Source organism: Theobroma cacao, chromosome 5, assembly GCF_000208745.1.
Source record: "Theobroma cacao cultivar B97-61/B2 chromosome 5, Criollo_cocoa_genome_V2, whole genome shotgun sequence".
Classification (NCBI taxonomy): Eukaryota; Viridiplantae; Streptophyta; class Magnoliopsida; order Malvales; family Malvaceae; genus Theobroma; species Theobroma cacao.
Window position 1 is genome coordinate 34,600,721 of NC_030854.1, and position 26,975 is coordinate 34,627,695.

At 33.8% G+C, this 26,975-nt stretch overlaps 4 protein-coding genes across 7 annotated transcripts; 2 read left to right on the forward strand and 2 right to left on the reverse strand.

Moving 5' to 3' along the window:
• Positions 640–2,544, reverse strand: LOC18599853 (transcription repressor MYB5). The gene is made up of 2 exons (XM_007030011.2): positions 1,918–2,544; positions 640–1,574 (listed from the first exon to the last, which is right to left on the reverse strand). Exons 1-2 carry the CDS (start codon positions 2,211–2,213, stop codon positions 953–955), a joined length of 918 nt encoding a protein of 305 aa, XP_007030073.2. The 5' UTR covers positions 2,214–2,544; the 3' UTR covers positions 640–952.
• On the forward strand, positions 9,614–19,286 carry LOC18599854 (importin-5). 4 transcript variants are annotated; one of them, XR_001928120.1, is made up of 21 exons: positions 9,614–11,008; positions 11,342–11,545; positions 11,968–12,072; positions 12,553–12,618; positions 12,701–12,865; positions 14,123–14,197; positions 14,298–14,449; positions 14,817–14,952; positions 15,037–15,106; positions 15,199–15,326; positions 15,450–15,506; positions 15,860–16,045; positions 16,157–16,249; positions 16,460–16,545; positions 16,630–16,696; positions 16,780–16,846; positions 16,946–17,082; positions 17,986–18,080; positions 18,204–18,270; positions 18,361–18,611; positions 19,095–19,285. XR_001928120.1 is itself a non-coding variant. In XM_018121605.1 (21 exons), exons 1-20 carry the CDS (start codon positions 9,764–9,766, stop codon positions 18,523–18,525), a joined length of 3,366 nt encoding a protein of 1,121 aa, XP_017977094.1. In that variant the 5' UTR covers positions 9,614–9,763; the 3' UTR covers positions 18,526–18,545; positions 19,095–19,286. The 4 variants fall into 4 exon arrangements, 3 of the variants coding, with proteins under 3 accessions (XP_017977094.1, XP_017977092.1, XP_017977095.1); XM_018121605.1 differs by having other exon boundaries at positions 18,361–18,545; positions 19,095–19,286; XM_018121603.1 differs by lacking the exon at positions 19,095–19,285 and having other exon boundaries at positions 18,361–19,004.
• LOC18599855 (ethylene-responsive transcription factor RAP2-11) lies at positions 20,864–22,318 on the forward strand. Its single transcript, XM_007030015.2, has one exon. The coding sequence runs from the start codon at positions 21,211–21,213 to the stop codon at positions 22,051–22,053; it is 843 nt and encodes a 280-aa protein (XP_007030077.2). The 5' UTR covers positions 20,864–21,210; the 3' UTR covers positions 22,054–22,318.
• Positions 23,637–26,791, reverse strand: LOC18599856 (tubulin alpha-3 chain). The gene is made up of 5 exons (XM_018121878.1): positions 26,473–26,791; positions 25,254–25,468; positions 24,964–25,163; positions 24,333–24,841; positions 23,637–24,185 (listed from the first exon to the last, which is right to left on the reverse strand). Exons 1-5 carry the CDS (start codon positions 26,583–26,585, stop codon positions 23,873–23,875), a joined length of 1,350 nt encoding a protein of 449 aa, XP_017977367.1. The 5' UTR covers positions 26,586–26,791; the 3' UTR covers positions 23,637–23,872.

Consider the following 26,975-nt stretch of genomic DNA (forward strand, 5'->3'; position numbering starts at 1 on the left):
CCCTATATACTAACTCAATCAAACATTCTACAAACATGTGATTGAAAAGTAAGTAATCAACATCTGGATTATGAGAATGAAATTCGAAATGGCAAGATGGGAAAAATTGAGGAAAGCTACATATATCTTGCTTATATATTTAGAAACCATTGAAAGGAAACCATAGAAGCAAAGGAATGTAGCATTGAAGAAAATTAGCACTGATTTTTTTGTAAAAACTACTGATTTTGATAGCATATATATAGAATATCATTTACCTTGAAAATAACATTAAAAAAAACCTCATGTTTCCTAATATTTATTTGCTTCATGCATGATATTAGTGATAAAGAACAACCAGGTAATATTGAATATCTGATTTTGATTAGTTAATCAGTGGGATAAGGAATTGAAGAAGCTTATTAGCTGAAACTGCTAAAAGGGGAATTCTAATATGCACTTAACAAAAATTTAAAATAAGCAACCAATGTTAAAAGAAATGCCAACAGAACAAAAACAATGGAACAGTGAGCGCATGCATGGTGATGAACTCCTCAAAATAGATGGAGAAAGCTTTATACTATCTGATTATTGGAAGCATAGGTTAAAAATTCATATATAATTCAGAGAGAAGAAAGAAATCACAGTTGGATGATAGAATTCACCGCAAGAAAATTAAACTACCCATCTTTTTTTTGCTCAATTTCCTAATTCCTATAGGAGATTACAGAATTTGAACTGAAGGCTGATACATTTTGAAACTGTAAAAACAATACCAAAATAATGTTTTCTTACAACAAAGAGTTCAATGCATAACATTAACACAACCAAGGATATTAAATAAAAAAAAATAGCATCACAAGCATAAAACTATAATAAAACCTATCATTTCTATTTTTTTCCCTTTAAAATGATAGGTAAAATCACAACCTTTTAATTTCAATATGCATCTAGATATAAATTTGCAGCTTTGCTAAGGCTGATGCTGATGGTGATTAATGAAAGGGTTTTGCTCGTTCCCAAAGGCAACCATCGAAGACATGATTTCAGCTTCCCAAATGTTGCCATGAGTAAAGTTCTGAGTAGATGCTTCTGCTGCTACCACATTGTTAGGTTGCTGCTGATTGACAAACAAGTTGTCATTAATCAAAGAATCCAGAAATGAAGAGAACATATCTTCATTGCAATTTTCTATATAATCTCCTTCATTTCCAAGGCTGCTTGGTTGCCCCACGATAAGAGTAGCACCATCAGGATTACGCCGATTCACCGTACTATCAACAACCTGTTGGTTTTGATCATATTGCTGATGATATTCCAGGTTAGTTGGCGTAAAATCTTGGGTAGTGGTTTTAGTAGTCATGGCAATAGTATTTTCTTCTAATTGAGAAGAATTAAAGTTTGGGGGGATAGGGTTTGGTTTTGGGACAGGAGCATGGTTAACTTGTGATGAAGTATGGCTAATAGGGTTCAATGGTTTATGGGTTCTTGGATCTATTCCTTGGCTGATTAGCTTCTTGCTTAAATGGGTGTTCCAGTAGTTCTTTATTTCATTATCTGTTCGTCCTGGGATCCTCCCTGCTATCAAAGACCACCTGAAAAGAGTTCAAACTGTAAAGAACCCAGAAAAAAAAATCTTTAAAGAAACCCTAAAAAAAAAAAGAAAACCCTCAAAGCTTAGCTTCTTCTACGAATCTAAAACATGATCTCCAATTCTGATAACTTGTAAGATACAAACCCCAGATAAAAATTAATCTATATGTGCACGTACTTAACTTATATTTTGCACAAAACTTGTTGAAAAACTTTATGTTTTTATACAGAGACGGAGAGCTGCACCATTGAAAAAGCAGAGAAAAACCCAAACATAAAAATTGAACGAGACTCGAAACACTTCTGTGAGAACTGATTTTGAATTTTTACAGAATTAGGAGCTACCTGTTTCCAAGCAAGCGGTGTAGCCGAAGAATGAGATCTTCTTCATCAGGAGCGATACGACCTCGTTTAACTGATGGTCGGAGATAATTCATCCACCGGAGACGACAACTCTTACCACATCTGAGTAAGCCAGCTCGCTTAGGCAACGTCCGCCACCTTCCTTCGCCTTCTCTTTTGATATAGTTGGCTAAGAGCTCATCTTCTTCCGGCGTCCATGGCCCTCTCTTTATCCCAACTTTGCTGCAACATGGTGTTTTGCTTGTGGCTGACGTGCCTGATAAACTTGGGTTCCTCATGATTTCTCAAACTATGCTTCTTTTCTTAATTTTTCTTTGATGTTTTTCGTGATCTTTGGATTGGCTTTTCTTGTAGGGAAATGGAAAGAGAGAAAAGGGTTAGGGTTGGTGATTGATGATTGATGTTGGGAGGTAGTATATAAGAGGAAGCAAAAAGATGAAAGATGAGAGGAAAAGTGCCAAATGAGGAAAAGCGAAGGTGGCTAAGAGTAGAAGACTTGTTTATATAGGAATATTTTATAATTATTTATATTTTTTTAGATAAGAGGAAGACAAACCAATCTCTGTTAATGGATTTTGAATATGTAGAATATCTAGTAAATTACTATGTGCATTTCATGAAATATTCTTATTTTTATTTTTATTTATTCTTTTCATGGTTTTGATTTCCTCTAGTTTGTTACCCTTTTTCTCACTTTGATGACTATGGTTCATGCATTTTTTATCTCTTCTTCGACTACACTCTCGTAGACTACATGATTACGGGGTTTTTTTAAGACAAAGAGATTTTAATTCATACTCTTTGAATAAAAAATCATATATTAATTAATAAATCAAATGTTGGAGTGTATATTATTAAAAATATTAAAAATATATATAACTTGATTATAAATTAGAAATCATATGATATTTTAAGTTTTTCAAATTTATTATAAAATATAAATATAATTATTTTTTGGCCAATAAATATTAAAATTAATTAAGCTAATGAAAATTAAACAATTCAATAAAATGTTTTAATTTTACATTTTTCCAATTTAAGTAATAATGTTTTACAATAAAATTATTATCATTTTTTGTTTCAAGTCGTTGTAAAAATGGAGCAATATATTTTAGTTTATAATAAAAACGACTTGTTACTGTTTGTTTTGATAGAATGGGCGGCTGCAGTGATGACGTGTCGAAATCCTAATGGTTTTCCTTCCAAAAAAGTTAGGGACAAGTGCCGTTGAATTTTCTTCCTCTTTTTCTTGTTTTATCTTCCGATTCGTTCACAATCCCGCGAAATAGTTATCACCGCTTGACTTGTGTGCTTCAACTCAATTTGCCACGTGGACGGTTAGGTTGCTTTGTCAAATCATGGGTCCACTTAGTTCTGGTATCGGACGGCTTGGAAGCGGGTTTATCAACTTGCTTGAGCTTGAAGAATAAAAATATTGCGGGAAAATTTGTAAATTTATAAACTTTGTTGGACCACATAAAAAATTATCCAGCTGAGGGAATAATGAGAATTTCTATCTTATCTGAACTAGTGGATCCCACATTTCTACTATAAGATTACTTAATATTGAATTTCAAACCTCATGTAGAATTTTTTTCTTTGAAATGTTTCAAATTTAATTATTTTTATCTTCTTTATTAAAATTGTTTTTTAATAAATTTAATTTTGAGAAAAATTAATTTTTTGAGTAAACGGTATATTCACATAATATTAATTCAAATATTCATGTATTATTAATAATTCAATATTAAGTGGGTGATGGGCAATTGGTAACGGGGTGATAGAGGATAGGTATAAAATATATTATCTTACTTAAAATTTTAAAATAAATTAGGATTATTTAAAAGGTGCCAAAAAAATTCAAGGATTCTTTTCTTGAAAACGAATATGTACAAGGTAATTACTATATGATTTTGGGAATTTTAATTGTTATAATCTAAAATTCTATTTAGTTAACAAACTCTTAATGCTTGTCATTTTTTAGTTGTCAAGTGGTATTTTCAACTTTTCACGGTGGTTGATGGGTGGATAAGATTTTCTCAATGCTGAGGATGTTCATTACTTTTCTTAATAACGTTGAGGGTGTTTTCATCTCTTATTCTACTTCAAAAGTGTTTGTTCATTTGAATATATCTATTAATGCTGAAATGAAAAACAAGGTAAATATTAAGTTACATTTTTATGTACCAAAATTAACGTTTTCATTGGCGAAAAATTTCATCGTTAAAATTTTAAATTTCGTCAATAACATAAATTACCAATAGCATGTTGACAGAAAATTCTATCAAAAATTAGTCGAAAATATCATAGTTGGTAAAGCTAATTCATCGACAAACTAAGTTTACCGTCAATGAATCTCTTAAGGAATATTTCATTCGGACGGTTGGTTGGCAATGCATCTAATCCATCAGTAGTGTGACTGGTTAGTATTAATTGGTTTCTCAACAATTTTTTCGTTGAAAGTTGTTATTATTTCATTGGCAATAATGCTAATTTCATTAATAATACAACCCTTAATTTCATCAGTCAATGATTAAATTTTTTTAAAATTTTTAAAAAACAAAAAATATATACAAAATAATTTTAAATATTACAAATATCTACAAAATATTTTTTATTAATAAAAACAAAAATAAAAACCAAAAAACAAGTATATAAAAATACAAATGAAAAAAAATTACAAATCTATATACTAGCCTTATCCTTTCATCGAGAAGGCCAGTTGACTGTTCTACTGAAAATTTGATGCGGACAGCCAACCTCATCATACGATTGAGAATCCGCTCTATTGAAGATTCCGTGCGGGCAACGGACCACATCTCACAATTGAAAATCCACTGGATGCTAGACTCCAAGTTCATTAAATGCTATCATAGTCGAACATGCCGTATTCATGCTTTTAGTTTGTTTGTTTATTTCAATTTTAACAAATACTTTTATTAAAAGTTTATTTAAAGACAATTAATAACAGTGTCAAATTTTTATAATTAAATTGGCCTGGGTGGTTTTTTTCTTATTATGATATAACATGATATTCTGAATTTTTGAACGAAATAATTTTATTTTTAATAAAAATATTGAAATTATCTTTTAGAATTCAAAAAATGAATTAAGTTAAGAGTAAAATCTTAAGTATTGACATCATTTATTAATTGTTTTTAAATTGATTTTTAAAAATGTAGAGACTAAATTTATTAAAATTATGATAGACAGATCAAAATTGTTGAATTGAGATAGTGAAAAAAATTAAATTTAAATTTGGATGTATAATTTAACTATTTTAATCAAATATGGATTATTTGTGGAATGAGCATTTGTTTGAATTGGACCGCCGGGTGAAGAGTCAGCCAAGCTCAAACTGTTAGGCCAATATGTTGATGCATGGATGTAGGTTACATGGATTTGTTAAATCATTTTTTTTTTTCGAAGAAGAAGAAGGAAGAATTCAAAGCTCTTAAAATAATTTCTGTTTTTTTATCATTATATTTGTTGTAGTTATTAATTTTATGGTTGTAATTTATTTTATTACTTTTTAGATTTTTAGACTTTTTTTAGATGTTACCTGGATTGGTCCATATTCAAGGTTTCAAGGCCCACCTATTGATCCCAATTAATCAAGACCTATAACGACATTTGGGCTTTGAGGTCCAACTATCTAATTTTGAGCCCATTAATAAATTTTCAGACAAAGTAATTGTTTACAGATGATTATCTTTGAGTATTTTTTAAAATTAAGAATTGTATAAAAAAATAGAGGGAGGAAAGCTAATTGAAAAGATCATGCTTTTCATCTCAAAATGAGGGATTAGGGTTTTGTAATTTAAAAACAAAACTTATAAAGTACTCTTCATGTAAGGTTTCATAATCTAAAAAAAACATTGAAAAAGATTCTTTCCATCACAATTTCAAAATACTCGTTTTATAAGGCTACACAATTGTAAAAAAAATTTCAAAAAATATTCTATTTGTTTTCTCTTCTCTACCTTTGTTTTTTTTTTTTTTTCGTATCAACATAACTAGACTCAAAAGACTTTTGAGTGCCTACTTAACTATGCATAAGGATCTTGATACTAGTTAGATTGGGTTTAAATCATCTCAAGGCTAACTCCATTAGTGTTTAAAAAATCACGATGGCGGTTAGATTGGCTTAAATAATTTTTAACCTATTTAATTGGGTTTTTAAAAATAATACTTGCTAAACTGAGCTTAAATCATCTCAAGATCAATTTAACTGGTATAAATATCTTGATGCCAACTAGATTAGGGTTAAATTATCTTAGGGCTCACTTAACTATGCTTAAACACCCTGTTGTTAGTTAGATTGGATATAAATCATGTGAACGCAAACTTAACTGGACTTAACATCTCGGTGGCAATCAATTATTGAAAAAAACAATTTAATTGTTTTTGTGTAATTGAGCCTAATCTTCATATTTACATGACTTTGGTTGGATATATGACTAACATCTGAAATTAGTTTCTACTAATGTTTATGTAAATGTAATCCTTACATCACCATGTCAAACCCAAAGCTGCCCTCAACTTTACACCTCGATCTTCGTTGCAATGCAATCAACACAATAGACAAAGTGGAATACAGCAGTCAGGGATTCCTAAGCCAGCACATACTTATTTTTTCTTGTATCGGATAGGGGGAAAAGGTCACAAGATGATCTCGGTGGAGTCTCCTGACCAAACACAGTTCTCTTTTTACCCTTTTTTTGGGGTTTTCAGGATCATAAGTGCCAGACCTGAAACTGAAGAATAGATGCTTATCGCAGGACCAGCCCCTTTGATCTATCTCCACTCTTCTCTCCCTTTTTTACTTTTTCAATATCCATATTAGGTTATCTTTTTTTCTTTTTTTCTATAATTAAAATCCATTTTAAAATTTATCGGGTTTTTAAACTTTTTCAATAAAGATGAATACAGATATGTTTAATGCTTTCTTTAAAAAAAAAAATGGTCATATGTACATGTATTTCACTTTCTCACATGAGGAAAGGGGGGGCCTAATTTACATCACTTACATCTTTTTCTTTTCTTCTTTCTTCTTCTGAAGTTTGTTTCCATTTTTTTTTTTTGAAACCAAAGCATATTCCTTTTGTACTAAAAACTGGTACAGATTCTATATATCTTCCAAGGGGAAAAAAAAAAGACTTAAAATTTGTCAGAGAAAAAACATGGGGGAATTCCATAGTGGAATAAAGCCAGAATTAAAGCTTTTGAAGGCAGTTGTCATATAAATCAAAACACTGTCTTTTTTGCAGTCTGGGTCATTTCAATTATATATATGCTCCCCCAATGATTATTGGTAAGACTAATCTTTAAAAACCCCACCTACTCCCATTTTTCCAAATTTTGTTTCTTTTCCATATTTTTATTAAATGGATAATTAAATTTAAATTTAATTTTAATCCTAATTAGAATAGCCACAACCAATTAAATTAAATTTCTTTTGCTTTATATATTTTATATCATATATATATATATATATATTATGTAGTCAGGGAAGCAATAACTCTAGTGCTCCCTCCAGAAATAGAATTTACAGGTTGAATCACATGGACATTAATTTATTTTCCAAACTGCAAGTTGAAGATAATTAAAAAGGGGACAAAAAATTGGTTCAAACACTCATTAATAAATTAAAATTTCCCTTTTGTCGTTTTTGATCCAACAATTGATTTATTAAATTTAAGGCTTGGTGGGATTGGTTGGATTAATAAATTATGTTATGTATTTTCAAATACAAACAAATTAAGATAATTAATTTTAGTTAATAATGAGTTTATGGTCAAGTAGTGAATAAAAAATAGCAAAATCTCTTTATATGCAGTCTGAGTTGTAAGTGGAAAGTGTAAAATCCATTTTGATTAAATAATTAATGCAGTCTAATCTAATTTTAGTAGGGAAAATATTTGAAATAACACTAAGATATAAAATTCAAATATTTTTATAGTATGAAGTTAATTTTATATAAATAAAAGATAATTATCTGTAACGTTAATCTTTATTCAACACTATTATTATTATTGTTAAGAAATATATTTTTTAGTAAATAATCAATATAATGAGAATTTTTATTTATAAATTGTGTAAATATTATCTAATCTAATATAAATCTAATAATAAATATATAAAAGATAAAAAGTTTTGACAAATAAGGAATATGGTCAATGTGGATGGTCTCTTCTTTTGACACGTGAACTGCCAAACATGATGCCACATGTTTATTAATTAATGTAAAATTCAAATTAAGGCAATGAAATATATATAAAAAATTAACCAAATTCAAAGCCCAAAGTTAAAGCCACAAAATAATCAATACTCAATAATAGTAGATCAGATATTGGAAAATTATTAAACAATCATTTTTAATCATATTGCATATATTTTCCATATTCATGATTTGTTTTCTTAAATATGATCATATCACTTTCATCATAAATATTTTTAATTGCACATACTAGAAATAATATGTTTTCAACTTTAAAAATAAATAAATTTGAAATAAAAAAAAGTTTGCAATTCACCTTTATCTTGGTCAGGACATAAATATTTTGGGTTTTTTAATTTTATTTTAGCCTACATAAGTGTTATGTGTCATCTTATGAATTTGATTTCATTTTATTTAAATTTTTTTAAAAAATGATTGCATGATTATCTCCTATATTACTTGATTTTGATTTTATTTAGCTAGATCATCGGTGATGAATAATGCATTAAAATAGGAAAGTATAATTGTAATTAAATTTCTTGAAAGTTTTAGTAATAAATAAATTTACCAAGGTCTTAAAACTCTTAACAACTAAAAAAGTCTTGAAAAAATAAAAAGACTATAACAGATACACTGTGAATAATATATACTTTATAATTTTTATATTTTTTTACTTTAATCCACTTAAAAATGTTATAAAATTTTTGTTAGGAAATAAAGTTAATATTGTAAACACTACTTTAATTTTTTTTAAATGAATCCTACCTCAAATATTATTGCTGTATATTGCAATTTTAAATATAAAAAATATTATAAAGTTAATGATGCTACTTATGATTTTAATTTATTAGTGAAAAACTAAATAATCATGAGATCATGATAAAATAAAATTGAAATTAGTGGAAGTAATATACTTTGATAATTTTTTATGAAACAAAAAAATCTGTACATCACAGGTGGTGAAGGCTAATTAATTAACATTTATAAAAATTATTTTCAACGAAAGTCATTCATGTAAAAATGTATATATTTACAAATTAAATAAATCTTATAAATATTAATAAGAAAAAACATTTAAATTAAAAATTAGAAACATAATGAAAAAGTATGACTATTTTTATTAATAATTTTTTTAAATCTCTACACTTTTATATATATTATAAATTATAGATCTAAATTTAACCAAGTTCAAGTTTAAATTATCTTCAATATATATGGTAACTTCGTATTAATTTATAGGCAGGTGATAATAAATACTCCATATGATAAAAGATGTCATATTTTGAAAAAGAAAAGCCGTTTTGGTTAATAAATATGAATAAATAAATACTCTCCGTACCTATCTCTACGTGGCAGAATCTTGTTGGGTACAGGAAATAACCGCACGATAGCGGACCTGAGATAAAACTAGTCGAACTTTTGGTTTAAAATCCTAGCCTCGCGAGCGACCCCTTTCTTTTTTCTTCAATCTTCCCTCCTTTCTTTCTTTGGGATTTGGGAGGCGCCATAAACCCAAAAAACAGAAAAAGAAAAACAAAGGAACTGCCTCTTGGTTCTCTCTTTCGTTTCTCTCCCTTTCTCCAAAAATCTAAAACCCTGAAACTCGCCATGGCCACCGATCCAACTCAGCTTCAACTCGCCCAACTCGCCCACATCTTGGGCCCCGACCCGACCCACTTCGAAACCCTAATCTCCCACCTCATGTCTTCCTCCAACGACCAACGTTCCCAAGCTGAGTCACTCTTCCACCTCGCCAAACAGACTCAACCCGACTCACTCTCACTCGCTCTCTCCCGTGTCCTATCCTCCTGTTCCCGTCCCGAACTCCGTGCCCTCTCCGCTGTCCTTCTCCGCAAAATCCTAACTCCTGCCGCTGATTCCTCGTTTCTCTTCCCTCTCCTAGCTGAAACCACACGCGCCGCCATCAAATCCGCGCTTTTATCCACTCTCCAAACTGAACAATCCAAAACTAACGTCAAAAAACTCTGTGATACCATCTCTGAACTCGCCTCCTCCATCGTCGCTATTGGAGGTTGGCCGGAGCTATTACCGTTCCTCTTCCAATGCGTGAATTCTCCAAATCCGAATCTTCAAGAATCTGCTCTTTTGATCTTCTCTCGATTAGCTCAGAACATCGGAGAAACAACCGAAACCCTAATCCCTCATTTAAATACTCTCCATTCCGTTTTCTTCAAATGTTTATCGAATCCTTCAAGCTGCGATGTTCGAATTGCAGCTTTAAGCGCTTCAATCAGTTTTATTCAATGCATTTCAAATGGCAAAGATCGGGACACTTTTCAAGATTTATTGCCGTTGATGATGCAGACGTTGACCGAGGCGTTGAATTCGGGACTAGAAGCCACCGCTCAGGAGGCTTTGGAATTGTTAATTGAGTTAGCCGGGTCGGAGCCGAGGTTTCTAAGGAGGCAACTAATGGAAGTAGTTGGATCAATGTTGCAAATAGCGGAGGCGGAGAGTTTGGAAGAAGGGACACGCCATTTGGCAGTTGAGTTTGTTATTACGTTAGCAGAGGCGAGAGAGAGGGCTCCAGGGATGATGAGGAAGTTACCGCAGTTTATAAGGAGGTTATTTGGAGTGTTGATGAATATGTTGTTGGATGTTGAGGATGAACAGGATTGGTATAATGCCGAGAGTGAGGATGAGGATGCCGGGGAAACAAGTAATTATGCGGTTGGTCAGGAGTGTTTGGATAGATTGTCGATTTCTTTAGGAGGGAATACGGTTGTTCCAGTGGCTTCGGAGTTGTTTCCTGTGTTCTTGGCTGCTGCAGAGTGGCAGAAACGACATGCTGCTCTCATTGCACTTGCACAGATTGCTGAGGGTTGTTCTAAGGTTTGAATTTTGAAGTTACAAGTCATTAATTTGATTATATTTAATGCTTTGTAGATATATGTTTGTTCTAGATTTGCATTATATGTCACTTCTTGTTGTTGTAGAGTATTTAATATAGATAGACTTTATTAAAAACTTAAATTTTGATGTTTGTTTATTATGGACAGGCATTTACAATTTGATTAGATTTGAACTAATATGGTTTCTTTGATTAACTTGGTAAAGAATTTTTTTATCTATGTCCATTTTTTAAGATGGGCTGATTTTGGTAAAATTGTAATATGTCTCATTGTTTCTAAATGGGATTTGCGTATCTTTTGTTCTCGTTGGCAGGTGATGATAAAAAATCTAGAACAAGTAGTGTCAATGGTTTTGAATTCATTTCAGGATGCCCATCCTCGTGTTCGATGGGCAGCTATTAATGCCATTGGACAGTTGTCTACGGACTTGGGCCCAGAGTTGCAGTCACAATTTCATCATAAAGTTTTGCCTGCACTAGCTGGAGCCATGGATGACTTTCAAAATCCTCGCGTGCAGGTTTCCTCAATATCACACAGTCAATATGTCATACTTATTAACTAAAATGTTTCTAATTTGTTACTTTATTGTATAAGTTAGAATCATTTGCAACTAATAACTTAACTGATTTAATTGTAAAACGAATTTGTTTTAGTGTCAAGCAAAGCTATATAAAATATGCTACTAAAGTTTGAAGTTTTTAATACTACTGTCTTCTCCCCTGCCAAGAAAAAAAAAGATAGAAGAAGAAATTTTGAATTTTTTAAAAAAATCTGTTCTGATGCACAATATTTTGAAAATGTTCTCCAGAAATAATTATGTCTTCTAGAAGCAATATCTTGTTATCTTATTTTCATTGACTTTGTTAGTATCTGATTTCTTTGTTTAGCTGTAAACTTTGTTTTTGTATTTTTATCTTTGTTTTCTTATGTGTAATATAGGCCCATGCTGCTTCAGCAGTCCTTAATTTCAGTGAAAATTGTACCCCAGACATCTTAACTCCATATCTGGATGGGATCGTGAGCAAACTTCTTGTACTTCTTCAGGTATATAATGTTTCACTCCTTTTAGGTTGAGGTACTCCTTCATGCATAACTTGGAGATCACATTCCCTGTTGACTGCATTCCTGTAAAAGATCTCATAACTCCTAGAAATTTGAAATTAAAATGGTGGTTATCTTTAAGGTTGACAATTTGTGTTAAAAATAGTGTAAAGGTTCAGATAGGGAGAACATTTACAAGGTAGTTGGAAAAGCGCTTTTCTGGAATGCGTCAAAATATAATATATCACACACTGCTTTGTAGGTCTCCAAGTCTTTTGGCCCTTAGGTTCATCAATAATCCTTGGTCAATTTAGTAAGCTATGCTTTTGTTTTCCTTAAACGCCAAAGAATTTAGTTTAGAAGGCAGGATATTATGCATAGAAATTTCTCTGTCTTGCCATGCATAAGCTCCTCTATGGTTGTAGTTTTTTCAGTTTAGTTTACTTGTTTTGCTTGTTATCCGTACTTTATTTTGCTTTGCAGAATGGGAAGCAGATGGTACAGGAGGGTGCTTTAACAGCTTTGGCATCAGTTGCTGATTCATCTCAGGTACTCAAGGGCTTCTAGGGTTTCTCAGTTTTGCCCTTTTAAGTTTTAGTGCTTTTATCTGACATGGGATGCTTTATAACAGGAGCAATTCCAAAAGTATTATGATGCTGTGATGCCTTACTTGAAAGCTATCTTGGTGAATGCAAATGATAAAGCTAATCGCATGCTTCGTGCCAAAGCTATGGAGTGCATTAGTTTGGTTGGAATGGCTGTTGGGAAGGACAAATTTAGGGATGACGCTAAACAGGTAATGATTAATGATCTGATTCAGTTTTTGCAATCAAAATCTAGGTTGTCAAATATTATCCTTTAAAGAGTATTAACTTTGACGGAGTTAGGACTTTTAACGATCATATGAAAGGACTCAAAATCAGGCTGCTAACAACTAGCCTGAAATTACAGAGAGAACACTAAAGTTACAATTATACATGCATTAAGAAGCTACAATGCTACTAGTATAGCCTGGTTCTAACTAAGGGGGCCGAAAGAAAAATCCTATTTGCAGTAATTGGTGTTATTCTTGTGAATAATTCTCACTTTCTGCAATTGGCAGGTTTCTTGTTATTTGTACATTATCCAAGTACTTATTCTACATCTCCAAGACACAAGGAATTTTGAAACAAATAATATCTTCAATATTAAAATTTGCTCTATGTTCTAATTATTTAAGACCATCCAGCAGCATTAGGTTTGAGCAACCAAGGGAACCTTTATTACTTAAAACTCTCAAACTAAGGGCTTGTTCAGTTCTTTAAAGGGTTTTCTAATCTAGATCTCTATTTTTTGATTAGAATGTGTTGCATGAAATAATTTTAATACCTAAATCTTTAAAGACTGGAAACCCTTGATTTCCATTTTCTTTTCAAAAATTCAAAAACATTTAAAAATATTTTGAGTCTGCCAGAAAACTGGAAACAAGGGCTTTGGAATCTAGATATATAACATATAATATCTTGTTTCATTGAGCATATTTTGAGTAAAATGTGGAGATGAAAATAGAAAACATTTTCTTACACTAAATGGGCTTTTACCTTTGCCATGGTGGAATGATAAAGCGTTGCAATTCTATGTTCCAACATGGGCATTTGTTATCAAGTTGGGAATTTTCAAGTTACTCTTTCGTGCTCTCTTGGAAGACCGTTACTGCTAAAGTGGTCTATGCCATGAGAGAGCTTTCTAGACCCTATAAAAGGCATTGACTCTGGAAGGCCCAAATATTTGCATCTTGATTGAGTGTCCTTTGGGAAAATTTTTTGTTTAATAACAAGTCATAGAAAGAGACGTTGGATTAGCTTTGACATGATTCGTCAATGGAGTACCCCGACAGGGATTAATTTATGGTATTTAGTTTGATCTTGGTGAACAACTGTTAGTTTCTGTGTTTTCCTGAGATTTAAATGGATTACTTGTGGAGTTGTGGTCAATGGGTTTATTTCCCATTTTTTTTTAATTCATCCACCATGCAGATATATTCATTACCTAACTGTTTCCTTTTAACTGCAAGGTTATGGAAGTCTTGATGTCATTGCAAGGATCTCAAATGGAGTCGGATGATCCAACAACGAGCTACATGTTGCAAGTATGTTCTAAAATTTAAAGAAACAGAATGGATAGGTGAATGATATTGTGTTGCTTTTATGTGTTGACTGCTTATGTGGGGTGGACCTTATATTTTGTAGGCTTGGGCCAGACTTTGCAAGTGCCTTGGGCAGGATTTTCTTCCTTACATGAGTGTTGTCATGCCCCCTTTGCTTCAATCTGCTCAGCTTAAGCCTGATGTAACCATTACATCAGCTGATTCTGATGCTGATATTGATGATGATGACGAAAGGTCTGCAATTTGTTTTAGATGGTCTTAAATAGTAAATTTAGTGCATTGGTTTGGATGTATTTTTATATTATCATGAACATTCTCCTTCTTGGTTATGATATTTGCACATAAGATTGTTATGCAAAACCTTATAAGGGATAAAGATTATTTATTGTTTTCTTTCATACATAAGTAAAATAACTTGAGGTTTGCCTTTTAACCTGTCAAAAAAGGCACTTCCTAGGATATCAATTGGAATAATAAATTATGTTAGTAAAATGCCTTCTTGAACAACTTTGATGTATTTTAACAGTACCTCCAAAATGATTTTTCCTTTGAGCTTCAAAGTGTCTAAGGTGTTTATTTTCTCTTTTTGCATTGGCTGCAGCATTGAGACTATTACGCTTGGGGATAAAAGAATAGGGATTAAGACTAGTGTCTTGGAAGAAAAAGCTACGGCTTGCAACATGTTATGTTGTTATGCTGACGAGTTAAAGGAAGGATTCTTCCCATGGATCGATCAGGTTATTTTGATTTTTGACATTTTGTGTTTCAGCTTTCTGTGAAAGCCTAGATTGTAGGTTATTAAACTGCTTGAAACAATGCAGGTAGCTACTACTTTAGTTCCCCTTCTAAAATTTTATTTCCATGAAGAAGTTCGGAAGGCAGCTGTTTCAGGTATGACCTTTACTTTTTGCTCCCTTTCATTTACATCTTTTCCTCTATTGCCTCACTTGTGTTCTTCGTGGTTTCTGTCTATTTTGTTTAAGCCATGCCGGAGCTGTTAAGTTCAGCTAAGTTAGCTATTGAGAAGGGGCAATCTCAAGTTCGAAATGAAACATATGTAAAACAGTTAACTGATTACATAATACCAGCTTTGGTGGAGGCTTTACACAAGGTCCTATTTTTGTCTGGGTCTTCATTTTGTTCTGAATGTTATACATGTTATACATATTACTTGTTTGTATTTAGTACATGGCATTTATGCTTATGTATTTTTTCAATTGTAATTTACTTGCAGGAGCCTGAGGTAGAAATTTGTGCAAGCATGTTGGATTCCTTGAATGAATGCTTACAGGTTAGTGTCATCCATCATCAGCTAGGTTGTTGAGTGATATTATCATTGACAAGTTTCTAGGTTGTTGTGCCATCGAGGGCACAAGCTTGTTTCTTCTTTGTGGTGTTAAGAGAAATTATACCAGATAAATTTACTAATTATGCCTCATTTTATGACAAAAAACTAATAACTTGGCTTGATTTATATCTTATTTTCTTTTTTCCTTTTTGTTTATTGTGGTGGTTTGCTTAATTCTGTGTATGATGTTGTACCGATCTTTTAACTAGAGATCTGTCATGGATCATCAATTCATGTTTGCTTTTCCTTTGGAGGTAGTTGAGCTTATGCTGATGCCCTCTTTCTCTCTCTGTCAGGTTGCTGGACCATTTCTTGATGAGGGCCAAGTAAGGTGCATTGTCGATGAGATTAAACAGGTGATCACAGCTAGCTCAGCTAGAAAACAAGAAAGAGCAGAAAGGGCTAAAGCAGAGGACTTTGATGCGGAAGAAGGCGAAATGCTTGAGGAGGAAAATGAGCAAGAAGAAGAAGTTTTCGGTCAAGTATGTTTCCAATCCTAATGGATTTTTAGTTATCAGTTGATGAATTATATTTTGGTACTAGGTTGTAATGCTCTCATCTTTGTTTGCCCTGTATTTCTTCTCTTGATCAAGGTTGGTGATTTGTTGGGCACGTTGATCAAAACATTCAAGGCATCCTTCTTACCTTTCTTCCAGGAGCTTACATCTTATGTAATGCCTATGTGGGTGAGTTCTTTGTCCTTGTTATATTTCCCATTTATGTGTGCATGTGAATTGCTTCTGTGGATTAACTGAGTAAGCATTCCCAATTTGCTTCGGTCCTATTTCCTTCCCTTCTCTTCTTTATTTTGGAGAGAAAACGGATAGAAAATTATGACAGCATAAACAGAGGTGTTAGGCCTCTAAGCTGGCTGATTTTATTTCTTGATTATACAGGGTAAGGATAAAACAGCAGAAGAAAGGAGAATCGCCATTTGTATTTTTGATGATGTTGCAGAGCATTGTCGTGAGGCAGCTCTTAAGTAAGTGGTTTCCAACTCAATTATTGTCAGAATGCCAATTGTCAAAGTCCTTTTAGATATTTATGCTGAATGTTTGTGGGACAGGTATTATGACACATATCTTCCTTTCGTATTGGAAGCTTGCAATGATGAAAATCCTGATGTTCGTCAGGTTTGTGTTCTGATCATAATTAGTTGTCTTGTGCTTTAGTCAATATGGATTGCATTGAAAAAACATGTTCCTTGTTTTTCCAGGCAGCAGTTTATGGGCTTGGTGTTTGTGCAGAGTTTGGTGGATCTGTATTCAAACCTCTTGTTCGAGGTTGCTTCACACTTGCATTGCTACCTTTCTCCTTTAAATTATTGTCTTATTAGCTTTAATAAAAGGATAATTTTATGTTTTTTTTTTCCTTCTTTATAGAGGCCCTCTCGAGGCTGGATGCTGTTATTAGACATCCTAATGCATTGCATGCAGACAATGTGATGGCTTATGACAATGCTGTTTCAGCTCTTGGGAAAATATGCCAATTTCATCGGGATAGTATAGATGCAGCTCAGGTACTGTATCATTGCACAATCTCTCTTCTGTGTGTCTTGCTTAATTTTATTAAAATTATCATTTTCCTCAATCTCTGCCTTCATTTGTAGGCAATAGTTCGTATTCATGTTCGTATCAATGTGTCATAATTAAGATTTATGATTATATTAGAGAATTGTTCTGTATGACTCATGATTTCAATTGCATAAGTCTTGCACCTTCAAGTATTCCCTATTGTTATTTGTGGTCCATCTTTAACCGTGAATGCACCTAACTCGTAATTTTAGGTTGATTTTATATTTTTGAAAGGTAAAAGTAAGATTTCATTAAGAAAGGAATACAATGCTGCTTCAAGTCAACACCGAGATGGTTAAAAACTTTAAGCAGCAGAACCCTCCTTGCCAGTCACTTCCGCACCTCAAAATCGAAGATAAAAAAAAAAAAACAGGGCTCAAAAATATAACTGACGAGCCAAGGAGTACAAATTTAGTTTGATTTGCTGATGACAATGACATGACAGGTCATAGGCTAAAATAATTGGGCCTTATACATGGCGGTATCTGAACCAAAAGGGGAGAGAAAACAGGAAGGGGGGTTATAAACCTTTGGTTTCTGCCTTCCAGATGAACTCATTTGGCAGCATGCAAAATGGTGTTTTTGTTTCTGGTTGCAGCTGTTGTTTAAAATCATTAATTGTAGAATCAAGGGCATAACAGCTACCTTGTAAGTGAGAGAGTGAATTTACTTGCAGATTCAGGTTCTTTATGCTAACATTACCAAAGGCTTTTGCCTTGCTAATAAGAAATCATGTAGTGACCTAATTATTTTGTTTGAGATCATTGCTGGTTAATGTCAAGATCCCCTTAATAAGTTAGATATGAATTGAGGTGTGACTTTCTTATGGTGTCCATTGTTTTGTTTAGCAGATTGTTCCTGCTTGGTTAAGTTGCTTGCCCATAAAAGGTGATCTGATTGAGGCCAAGCTTGTTCATGATCAGCTATGTTCAATGGTTGAAAGGTAGGACTTGCTAGTTATTGGAAAATTCTGATAAAAGTTTGCTTGCCTGATCATTGATTAGGTTCCTTTTTCCTTCTACCTTACTGGTTGAGCATTGTGAAAAACAATTGCATCTGTTTTCAGGTCAGATCAGGAACTTTTAGGGCCCAACAATCAATATCTTCCCAAGATAGTAGCAGTTTTTGCAGAGGTATCATCTTTACCGTATTTGGACTGCCCATTTCTTTTGCTCTTTAGATTTTCGTTTCCTTCATTATTTATTTGGAGATTTATGATATAGGTTTTATGTGCCGGTAAAGATCTGGCAACGGAGCAAACTGCTAGTAGAATGATTAATCTGTTAAGGCATCTTCAGCAATCATTACCTCCATCTACACTAGCATCAACCTGGTCATCCCTGCAGCCACAGCAGCAGCTTGCTTTGCAATCAATTCTGTCATCTTAACTGTTGTGACGTTGATCCCGGTATTTTGCTTCCTTGGGGAGAAGTGCCGCTTCTTGTATTCTTAGCCTTCTGCAATTTTGGGATGGGTGTGTTTTTATCTTTATATGATATATATTATATTATTTTTGGTGATGAAAGGGGAAAAAAAAAGGGGAGGGGGGGTTGCGTCGGTGTGTATAATGTTTTCAGTTATTTATTGTTTTGATAGCATGTTCTATAATTTCTTTGACATTGTTTTTCACGAATGTGAGTGCGTAATTGGTGGGATGAGGTTGAAGGTTGAATAGAGCAAAATTTTTGATATAGAATGTGCATAATAGTGGGGGTCTTGGCATTGGTCCTTTCCTTTTGGTAAAAATAGGACAGTGTGAGGTTGAAACAAGAGGCGGTTCTTGCAACAGTTTTGGTGCATGTGTATTTATTATATGAATGTGAAAAATAGTTCAATAAAGCTGTTGCTTTGTCATTTCTGGCTTTGATTTTATGTTGCCTAATTCTTGTCTTGTTTCGGTATTAATAAGATGTGATCTTATCCCATGAATATATGACGTGTTCAAATTTCATTTTAGGTGGGATTTCTGTTGATACATAATATGTGATATTTGCTCTACAAAATAAGAGGTAGGTTTTTACTTATTTCGTGAATTTCACCATGGACGGATATACATTAAGACAAGTACTGTCACATGACACTAGTTATTCATTGAAGTGTCAAAAATTTTTCCTTGTTATTTTCTTTATGATAGACTTTTATGTAGTTAATAATGATGATAATGAATGTTTTATTTTTTTTTGTAATTTTATAAGAGTGGAGTCAAAGATTCGAAATCGAAATCAAAGTAAATTTGTTAAAAAGTAATTTATATATTAATATTTAGATATTATCTAATATTTTTTATAATTTAAATATTAATATTTTTAATTATTATTAGTATTTTAATTATGACTCTATTTAAAATAATTTTTAGGTCTGTCTTTGAATTTCACCTCCGCTTAGTTTCAGCAGGATGGAGTCTTAAATTCTAAGCTGCTTGCAACTTCATATATTATGGTAGCTGTCGCTTTCTCCACAAAAAAATATGCAGTCAGATATAGGGGCTTGTAACACGGTTAATTCGGTTAGTTTTGATTCAGACAGTTAATCGTTAAAGAGAAAAACAGGTTCCTGTGAAGACATAGGGTTTGCTTGACCTGTCATGAACACCAACTTGTGGAGCTTTGAAACTGAAAAAACATGCTCATTTTAAGGTAAGGAAGTTTTAAAAATGTAAATTGATGCCTTTAATCATGGTATCCTCCAATTGATTAATATCATTAAGAAAATGGAAAACACTGAAAGCAATATATGGTAGGCTTTCCAACTTTTCAACAAAGCAATCAATGTCTAGTTAGAGATAAACAGCGTTGTTTGTAGAGAGATTAGAACGTTAATTAAAGGCGTCTTGGATAAGCTAATACTGTATTTACGTCGTTAAAAATAAAGATGATAGCTATGTTATATCTTAATCATAAACTAATAGACATAAGAGAGAGTATTAGAATAAAAATTGATACAAAATAAACATATTTGTTTAGTGATGTAAGAGGAGAGTTTAAGAGAAAAACAAAAGGGAGCGTGCACGATTTGATATGATGTTTTGTCTGTCAAAAGTCATGGGTGACCAGTGAGTGATGACCAGGTCCAATTCCCTCGAGTACGCAGTGGTTTTTGAAGCTTTGGTTTTTTGTGTTCATCTAGATGAATTCTCCATAGCCCTCCAAGTGGCCGGCTCTGGGGCTCTCTTGAATTCTTTTTGTCTTATGTTGACTTGGTTATATGGTGGGAGGGCAAGAGGAAGGGGAAGGGGACAAGGGCTAAAAACCCCTTTACCTTAAACAAGTTGAGGTTGTCCCACAGATGTTCTTGGGACGACAGTTACAATGACATTCATGTCCTTGAAAATTTAGACTTGTCTTTATGTAGATTAAAAGATGCCAAAGATATCATCCTGTCTTTGGGTTTTTGTTTCTAAATGAGAATGTTGGAAATGGTTAAAGGGGGTTATAATACAATCAAAACATACCTATACCTGGCATACTTGATTAATTTGATTTATTTGTTCAGCCAATTAAAATTTTAAACCAAAAATTGTCATCAACAGGTAAAAGAAATGATAAGAATGGAAACGTCATGAGGAGGCAGTACCTAAACCATGTTCTTTGTTTAGATGTAACACAAATTTGGTTGACACCATGGACAAAATTTGCCAACTCTTCCAAGAATTTAGTTTCCTCTCTTATTGGCTTTAATGCTTAAAAATATCACAACTTGGGGGCAGAGAAGGCATTTCAGTGAAAGTCAAAACAAAGGTTACAGTTAGCAAATGAGTCTCCTTTGAGGGATAGTTTGTCCCCAACTCTCCATTTAGAATATAAAAAGTACCCTGAAATGACAAACGCAAGAAAACACAACATAATGAACCCTGGGATAAGCTAAGCCAAATTGATTATAGAAAACTCAGACCTCCTTTCGAACATATAAATCCCCATTGTCCATTGACAACCTACCAAGCAGATGTAGACAGCCTCTTCTCTGCCATTGATAGCTAAATATAGTTCCCTAAGTCCCTCTTCATTTTGTCTCTCTCATATCAAACTTTATCCCTCTTGCTCTCAACCCTACATCTCTGTGTGTGCCAGTTACCAATGGAAATTCAGTTCCAACAACAAGAGCAGCAGCAGCAACTGCATCGAAAATCAAGCAATATTCCTGTTAGCAAAGGGGGCAAATTCAAGGGAAGAAATAAAAACAACGGTAAGGTTAACAAGTTTGTTGGTGTGAGGCAAAGGCCTTCTGGTAGATGGGTGGCTGAGATCAAGGACACAACACAGAAGATCAGGATGTGGCTTGGCACCTTTGAGACTGCTGAAGAAGCTGCTAGAGCTTATGATGAAGCTGCTTGCCTTCTCCGCGGATCCAATACCCGAACCAACTTCATTACACAGGTGTCCTTGGATTCTCCTCTTGCTTCTCGGATTCGGAATCTTCTTAACAGCAAAAAAGGAGCTAAAGAGCAAAGTGTTCTAGTCTCAGCCCCCACAACGACTACCTCTGCAAGTACTAACCCCAGCCCCAGCAGTAGTACTAGCAGTAGTAGTTGCAATAGTAGTAGAGGCTTAAGCAATGATAATTCTTCTCCTACTAGAATGGTTCAAGATACTCAGTTGTTTGAAGATGCATATAAACCTGATATGAGCCACTGCGCACGGGGATTTGAGTTTGCTTCATCTCAATCAGATTTTTCTCATACATCTGAACCAGGATTTGATAGGTTTCTTTATACACAAGAAATCATGAATTTTCCAAAGAATGTTCTTTTGCCTGAGGAAACTGGCTCTGAGTTGACAGAATTCCAAAGGATGAAAGTCGAAAGGCAGATATCAGCTTCACTTTATGCAATGAATGGAGTGCAAGAGTACCTGGAAACTGTCCATGATTCTGCTGAAGCCTTATGGGATCTTCCACCATTATGCTCTTTGTTCTGCTAAGTGCTAAAATATTATTTTCATTTGGTCTTTGCTTTCATTTCTCCTTTTAAAATCAACAGACTTAGATGATGTAGGTTTTGTTGCAAGTTATTGTAAGGTTACAAGGACAAACAATAGCCAGAGATTAAAGATGATTTCCATTTTGTAATGTCAACATAAAAAATGAAATTAAAAAAAAAACCACATGGAGATGTCATAACCATCCCTTTGGAAGGTCTCCTCCATCTCTCAATACAAAGTCTAAGCAATCATGCTGATTTAAATATGCCATTATTTGTAAATTCTCTTCCCTTCTATGTCTCTCTCTCTTTAATATTGTAGATGCATCTAAATTTCTGCACTGATACAATCTTTCCATGCATCCATCTTCCCTATAAATCATCAAATTGAACTCCTTCATAGGCATTGCTTACAAGTTAGAACTTCAGATTCACTAATCAAAGATCTAGAATGATAATGCTTCTGCAATTTCACCTGCCTAATTTTGTAAACATGCATGTATAATCAAAGGGGGAAAAGGTTCCAACAGTTCTTTCTGTCTTGGTATAAAATCTTTCTTTTGCTATGCCAAATGAAGTTCTGATATTGCAATTCGACTCTCCAGTATGCCCTTTATTACCTAGTGGTGAATGTGTGTCCTTGTAGAAGTTTGAGGGCTTGGGGTCGAATCATCCTGTATGGGGTAGGAAAATTAAAAGGGTGGAAGATGGTTTTCTCTACTGCATATAAACAACCAATGAATCAAAAAGAGAAAGGAAAAAAAATCAACCATGGTCCCCACTTCATGTGGTTTGAGCACTTTGAAACAGTCTCAAATGATTGCAAAAAGAATCTCTAATGCATCCAATCACATTATGGTAACAATATCTCAGTCCATTAATACATTTCAACATTCCTTGCTACCCATAAAACCTTCGAACAGATGATTGTTGCTGTATTACCATTTTGACAGTTCCATCATCCCTGGAACTAGTAATCCACCTTGAGGCTGAAATCATCCCTGTCAAGTTTTCTCACCGGTAGAGAAAATTCAGCATATTCTTTTCCTTAGTTTATTGCTTTCAACCCTGCATGTATGCTATGATGCAAAGCTTCTGTTTCCAATTCCACACCTCTCAGCTTGTAGCAATATATTTAATCATCACCAAACAGAAAAACTGGGAATCCTTTACTTTCTAATTTGTATTTTTTACAGGTGCAACTTGAATTTGAAGTCAAGACCCTTATCTAATTGGTTCCATGACCCACGAAATCAACTTCTTGATAGCATATTTAAACCAATCGAGATAATGCTGATGCGGAAAAAATTGCAGAAGCATTTATTTTCTTTAATCAAACAGCTCGATGATAAGGACATATGAAGGGCACCCAAATTAGCAAGGGTGGCCACCAATTATTCAGGATGGAAGAGGATAAGGTCTAGATACTACGATCTTTTTTCTTTAAAGAAATCATTCAGTGAGTTCCAATGGGACCAATATAACATTTTAGATTACAGAACAATTTTCCATGTGCTTTAGATATTTTCTGGATGGTCTTAAATTTAAGGGAGAATGCTACTGATTTAATTGAAGTCTCATTCATAGAAGAAAATAGAAGCTTTATTAGACATTGAAAGGACCACATTAATAGGACAGAAACTATAAATTCTCACAACTACACTTAAAACCACTCAAGTGTAGAGCCAAGACATAAAAAGGTAGACAAATTCAACAAATGAAGTACAAGGACAAATTTACAACAATTAAATAGCTGATGAAGTAAAGTGAGATGAGGAACGTGGTAGACCATTAGCTGCTGCTTTCATGAAACATATTATCTAGTAATCTTCTGGTTCTTCTTCATCTTCGACTCCTTCTGCCCCAACTTCTTCATAGTCTTTCTCTAGAGCAGCAAGATCTTCACGGGCTTCTGAGAATTCACCTTCCTCCATTCCTTCACCTACATACCAGTGAACGAATGCTCTCTTGGAATACATGAGATCAAACTTGTGGTCAATTCGGGAGAAAACCTCTGCCACAGCTGTGTTATTGCTGATCATACACACTGCACGTTGCACCTTTGCAAGATCACCCCCTGGTACCACTGTGGGTGGCTGATAGTTGATACCACACTTGAAACCAGTAGGGCACCTGAAAGAAAAGGCGCATCTCATCATTCAGATAACAAACTGAATGGCAAAATTGATGTTTCGCCCTTGGCAAACTCTATGTAATAATGATAATAGGATTGCTTGTACATAATTATTTGGTACTGAAATGTAAGAGATATATACTAACCAGTCAACAAACTGAATAGTCCGCTTAGTTTTGATGGTAGCAACAGCAGCATTGACATCCTTAGGTACAACATCTCCACGGTACATTAAACAGCATGCCATGTACTTCCCATGCCTTGGATCACATTTGGCCATCATGCTTGAGGGTTCAAAAACAGCACTTGTAATCTCAGGAACTGATAGCTGCTCATGGTAAGCCTTTGCAGAGGAGATTACTGGGGCATAAGATGAGAGCATGAAATGGATACGAGGATATGGCACAAGGTTCGTCTGAAACTCTGTAATGTCCACATTTATTGCACCATCAAACCTCAATGAAGTGGTCAAGGAAGAGATAATTTGGGATATCAAACGGTTCAAGTTGGTATAAGTTGGCCTTTCAATGTCCAAGGATCTTCGACAGATATCATATATAGCTTCATTGTCAAGAAGCACAGCAACATCTGTGTGTTCAAGGAGCGAATGAGTTGAAAGCACACTGTTGTAAGGTTCCACAACTGCAGTAGAAACCTGCACAATTGGGAAAAAATTTTCAGTGAATTGTGCAAATAATATGAGAAAAAGCAACCTGTACTAGATCAGCAACTAGATTATCTTTCTTATACTTTTTGTTCAAGTCTTTAAGGAATTACCTGAGGAGAAGGGTAGATAGTGAAGCCAAGTTTTGACTTCTTTCCATAATCTACAGACAAGCGCTCCAAAAGCAATGAGCCCAAACCAGAACCAGTTCCACCACCAACAGCATTAAATACCAAAAATCCTTGCAAACCAGTGCAGTTGTCAGCCAATTTTCTTATTCGGTCAAGGCAAAGATCCACAATCTCCCTACCAACTGCAGCATAGAGCACCAAAGAAGAAGTTTAAGCCAGTGATCAGATCTAATAAAATTGCTATATTGGAAATGTGAAAAAGACGCTTGTACCTGTATAATGTCCTCTAGCAAAGTTATTTGCAGCATCTTCCTTGCCAGAAATAAGTTGCTCTGGATGAAAGAGTTGTCTATAAGTCCCAGCTCTAACTTCATCAATAACAGTGGGCTCTAGATCAACAAATATAGCTCTTGGCACATGCTTGCCAGACCCAGTCTCACTAAAGAAGGTATTGAAAGCATCATGGCAAGCACCTAAACTGGTGTCACTGCAAGTAAACACAAAGAATATTGTTAGGTTCAAATAAAATGATACAGGAAAAACCATGAAGGACATAGTTAATGATCCATTTATGAATCTCACTCTATATTTATCTCTATTTTGACATTTCACATCCGAAATTCTATCAAGAACAATAAGTAGTTGCCTGTACGCATTTGTTGCTATTAAAGTCGAATTATACATTTGAGCCATAATAAGCAAAGGGTAAGGCAAGATAATGAAGTTAAGGCACAATAGCACAAAAGAAAGCCAAATTGCAGGGCAAGAAGTTAAATCAAATTGTTCAAAGTCCTTACTAGAAAACAATAAAGCAATGGTAAAAGCTAAGAGGAATTCAATACTTTAATCTATATGATGAGGAGAATAAAGATAAACAGAAATGCATTGTATTATACTTATGTCAATTCATTATAAATTCAAGGAAATAATTTAAATTTCAGTACATAAAATTAAAAAAAAAAAGATCCTCCTATTCCTGCTGGAAGATCAACACAAAAATCCAGCACCAAACAGAGGAGAGAGCTCTGCTGCCTTCACCATCTGAGCATAGTTTGAAGTCAATGCCTCAGGTTCATATTGGTAGAATTTCTGGCTACCATTTAAATTATAATATTCACAAGGAATTTATTCCATAGCCAAATTGGAAAGGAAATAGGAAATGCAATTAAAAAATGGAATATTACTTTAATTCATTGAAATTGAACAGAATCATTTAAATTCTGTACAATTCACTTCATATTAAACCAAATATCCCATTTCCATGAAACAGAACTCACAACAAAAACTTTCAAATACTACCAGAAGAATCACAAAGAACACCACCAAGAAAAGAAACCCAGTTCCAAAAACCTTAACAAAATACCATTCCAACCAAAGAAGAAGACTGAATGAGGATGATCATAAAATGTGGCATGCTAAACATACATGAACATACCAACATACATCTACATGCACATATACATACACACACACACACACACATATGCTCACCTAGGCATCATCCCATCAGGCTGAATTCCATGTTCAAGGCAGTAAAGCTCCCAACAGGCGTTTCCAACCTGAATTCCAGCTTGTCCTATATGAACGCTTATCACCTCCCTCATCTTTTCCTTGCTTCAACACTTTCAAATTAACCAATTTCCAAACAAAACCTCCCCCTTTCTCAACCCTTTTCTCTATAGAATTTATGGAGGAAAAAGTTGCAAGAAAGAAAGAGAAGAGGCAAAAGAGAAAAGAAGAAAAAAGGGTAGAGAATGAAGAGATGAATGAACGTTAAAAAGAGAAAGTTTAAAGAAATGGTTGTTAAAGAAGGGCAAAAGAAAGTAGTATAATGAGACATGAAATTAATTAACAATTAGTTGGGGTCCCGCCATTTGGAGACAACTGTATGGTGGGGTTCAACCAGCTTGGCTCCATTGTCGGTTCCCTCGTGCTACAACTGTTTGGCTGACACTTTTGATATTTTCTTCTCTTTCTTTTTCATGAATAATAAT